At 42.7% G+C, this 3,698-nt stretch overlaps 1 protein-coding gene across 1 annotated transcript; it reads right to left on the bottom strand.

Moving 5' to 3' along the window:
- Positions 1–2,237: 2,237 nt before the first annotated feature.
- On the bottom strand, positions 2,238–3,552 carry LOC126387101 (methyltransferase-like protein 27). Its single transcript, XM_050039655.1, has 3 exons — positions 3,412–3,552; positions 3,204–3,296; positions 2,238–2,950 (listed from the first exon to the last, which is right to left on the bottom strand). The coding sequence occupies exons 1-3, from the start codon at positions 3,545–3,547 to the stop codon at positions 2,715–2,717; spliced, it is 465 nt and encodes a 154-aa protein (XP_049895612.1). The 5' UTR covers positions 3,548–3,552; the 3' UTR covers positions 2,238–2,714.
- Positions 3,553–3,698: the final 146 nt, after the last annotated feature.

Here is a 3,698-nt window from a genome sequence, read left to right as displayed (position 1 = left end):
TAAAATTTGAGTAAGAAATACAATAGTTTTTTTTTAAAAAAAGGGTCATTAAATAGTTGTCCGATTTTTGTTTCAGAAATGGTAATAGAAAAAATGGCCCTAAATTAGTTTTTTGATTTGCCTTTCAGAATTGGAAATAGAATGAACGGAAGGTACACGGACCAGAATTACCAAAGTGAATCAAAATTATATTTAACCTGAAAAAAACGTTTCATATACTTATTTTTATTTTGAATACATTGTTGTATTTTTCAAAATTCAAGATCAACACATGAATTTTCAGTTTCAAATTTTATTTTTTCAAGTACAAAACATTTGACCCTAATGTAGCTCCATACACCTTCAGCCTTTATTTTTCCATATTTGGTTGTTTCTGTAGGCCTATGTGACGTGCCAGCTCAGGCCTGCCCCAAGAAGACAAGCCTTATAAACCTGGCATGGCATCACACCCACCTCTCTACCTGAACTCTTCCACACAGGTGAGTACGAACTGCTCTCTACTTTCATCACAGTCAGGAAATGAACCATTGATGAACCAATGAACCACCAAAGAGAGACAGGAAGTGACAAATAAACCTATTTGGAAGGAGCTCGAATTGAAAAGGAAGATGAGATTTTAAAATGCCCCTCTGGTGACGTGGAGGGGCTGTGGTCAGAGACCATACACACACACACACACACACACACACACACACACACACACGCCCTACATGGACGTTCACTGCCTTAACTTTCATTGTTGTCCCACTGCGTTTACCCCTGCCATCGACGGGCACTGTTGGCATCATGCCAACGTAAGGGGATGGCCTTTTTCATCAGTGTCTGACGCCGGAAGTCACTGACCAAGAGCCAGATATGGACGACTTTGGAGTGAGACCAGGTTCAGGTGGTGGTCTCATTATATGCAGATGATTTACTTTTATTTATTGATAACACTACAGATTCAAACATGCGTGTACTGACATTTTTTGGAAATCCAGATACAAATGTAGTTTACCCCACAGAGTTATTCTGAGACATGAGATCAGGTCAGGTAAGATGAGGTGTGGGGAGGAAGCTGCTGCTTTACGTTGTCAGATTTAAAGCCTATAGAGAACCTGTGTTTGACACTCATAAGAGTTTTTTTGGTGTTTTGCTTAAGTCTCCATCCGACCTGCAGGAAGATGAGTTTCTGTCCACTGACCTGTTCGTACAACCTGGACTCATTTAGAAGTCGTCAAACACCGGCACTTGGTCAGTGACGAAAAAAAAAACATCCTTTCATGTTGGTGTGATTTGCACCCAGTCACTGTTATTGTTTAACGGCGCCCAAACGTGGCAGGAGAACAACAAAAGTTAAGGCGGCGAAAGTTCAAGTAGGGTTGGTTGGAGAGGTGGTGGATGGGTCCAACAAACCACCGACTTTCCCGTAAGATTGTAAAGCCAAACCCTGTTCTTTTTCCTAAACCCAATCATGTGTGTGTGTTGTTGAAAGGAAAAATCATCAATTCACAGTGTTGTACCGACGCAGTGCTTTTATTTTGAAAGAGACTGTATGCAAACTGTACATTTCCTGTGAAAACAGAAGTGTACTTTGAAAACAGACAATGCATGTAACAGGCTGAAGTTGACACGGCGTCCCAGAACGTCAACAACCAACACACCCAGGGTACCTTGGACGTCATATGTGGACGTGGAAAGTCCATGACCAAANGTCATCCTTTAAAGTCATCAAATAGACGTTCCTCCTCTAACGCCATGTGATCAGCTCTGATTGGTTTAAAGTCTCAGTCTGTATATTTTATATTTATTATAATTAGACTCTAACAGTGAATGTGTCTAACAAGTCTTGAGTGTGTATCTACAGCCTGATATATCCTCTTCCTGTGTGCACAGAGACAGATGTGCAGCTGCTGTTTTATTCTGAAGGAACAATAAAGCATTGAGAATTAATTTTAGGTTATAAATGACAACACTTGCCTGATTTATTCTTGTGAGGGGCTCATTGTGTGAATGAAGTATACTCTCAATCAAGAAATATAAAATGCAAGTCTTCTTCAAAGGCACACTGTAGGGTTTGTGCCTTTATTTTACATGGCAGCATAGAATAAAAAGACGAACGCTTTGTGACTCCCAGGTCTTCATCAGGGTCAATGACTCTTCATCAGGGTCCTTGTCTGTAGTAGCTTACACACCTGTGTTGTGTAACACTGATGAGCTGAGTGAGAGGACGACTCTCCAATGGGCAAGCCTATTGGTCAAAAAACAGGAAGTGATGCACCAATAGAAAGGAGGGAGGGAGAAGCAGTGATCATAGAAAGACAGATATAACATGTCTGATCCTTTTCATATGTACATGTGTGATGGTCACAGCCACACATGGTTATGTTTTAAACTCATTAGTTTGTCATCAACACGGGTCACTTTCATTCATGGTCAACTACACCTGAACAATTCACGTCACACAGCTGGTTTGATTTAGAATCAGTTTATTTGCTTTTAACCTCACATTGTTAAAGTGTACACATTCAGGCACTGAAGGGTTACACAGGAAAATAGTTTGATATTAATCATCTGTTTCTTTGTCTCTGAGTTAACGACTCGTTTCACTTACGTATGTGTAGTGAGACGAGGCAACCGGAAGTCCATTCATTCCTGTGGGAATCTCCATGATATCTGATGTGCCTGTGAAACTCCAGGTCCACTCCAACTCCAAGGTTCTCTGTTATTTTCTACTAAATCATGGATTTCTTGTAGAGATAAACCTTCCCACTGATGTATCGCTCCTCTGGCTGCAGGTCTTTGAGTCTCTCAGCAGTCAGATGTTGGTCCTCCATGTATTCATCCGTCTCTTTGACTCCTACTAGACTCCACAGTCCTTTGTCCTCCATCAGCTGCAGCTCTTTCTCCAGTTCCTTCTTGTATTCCTCTGTTCCTCTGGAGTCGCCTCTCGACATGCAGACAAAACCTCCTGGAGACAAACACACACACACAAAAATCACGGCACACTGAGTTACTGTGATTTTATTCAGATTGGGGAAACACCAACACTCACCATCAGTCACTCAGACCGCTGGTTTAACTCCCTTAGTCACTTATAAAAAAGGTTAAGGCTAAATAAATGTCTGCTTGCCCCCCTCATCTCCTGTGGACGTCACAGTCTTGGTTATTGATTCAGAGAACTGGAACTAAAATGGTACATCTGCTTATCTGGAGCTGGTTACCTGGTTTGGCGGCGAGGCAGAGCTCCCTGACAACACTAACTGGCACATAACCGGCATCCAGACCACTAACCGTGATCACTACATCAAACATGTCTAAAACCAGAAGAAGAGGAGGAAGAAGAGCCAGGTTCAGTTTCCAGAAATCATTGTCACATTCAAAGATGAGCAGTGAGTGAATCAGAGTGTGTGAAGAGTGAGTGTGGTGTACCAGTATGTGCAGGCAGTGGTTCTGGTCCCAGTAAGGCCAGTTTGAGGTCCTGATAGACGCCGGTCTTTGCAGCTCGTTCCAGCATGTTTTTACTGCCGTCCACTCCAACAATGTGCCTGAAGCCCAGTTCAACCATCTTTTGATAGTACGATTGCAGCCACAGCTGCTTGGTGGGCGGGGCTTAGCTGGAGGCAAAACAGTTCTTTGGTGGGCGGGGCTTAGCTGGAGGCAAAACAGTTCTCCACAGACGTTAGGGGAACTGCCCATTGGTCCGACAGCCCATTGGT

This window comes from Epinephelus moara, unplaced genomic scaffold (assembly GCF_006386435.1).
Source record: "Epinephelus moara isolate mb unplaced genomic scaffold, YSFRI_EMoa_1.0 scaffold2062, whole genome shotgun sequence".
Lineage (NCBI taxonomy): Eukaryota > Metazoa > Chordata > Actinopteri > Perciformes > Serranidae > Epinephelus > Epinephelus moara.
This window is presented reverse-complemented; position numbering and strand designations above follow the sequence as displayed.

Excerpts from the sequence above, each read along its gene's own strand:
- LOC126387101 (XM_050039655.1), bottom strand. The coding sequence starts at position 3,547 with ATGGTTGAACTGGGCTTCAGGCACATTGTTGGAGTGGACGGCAGTAAA. Across the intron at positions 3,297-3,411 it reads ACCACTGCCTGCACATACTG|ACATGTTTGATGTAGTGATC; the intron begins GTACACCACACT and ends TTCTGGTTTTAG. Across the intron at positions 2,951-3,203 it reads CTGCCTCGCCGCCAAACCAG|GAGGTTTTGTCTGCATGTCG; the intron begins GTAACCAGCTCC and ends GTTTGTCTCCAG.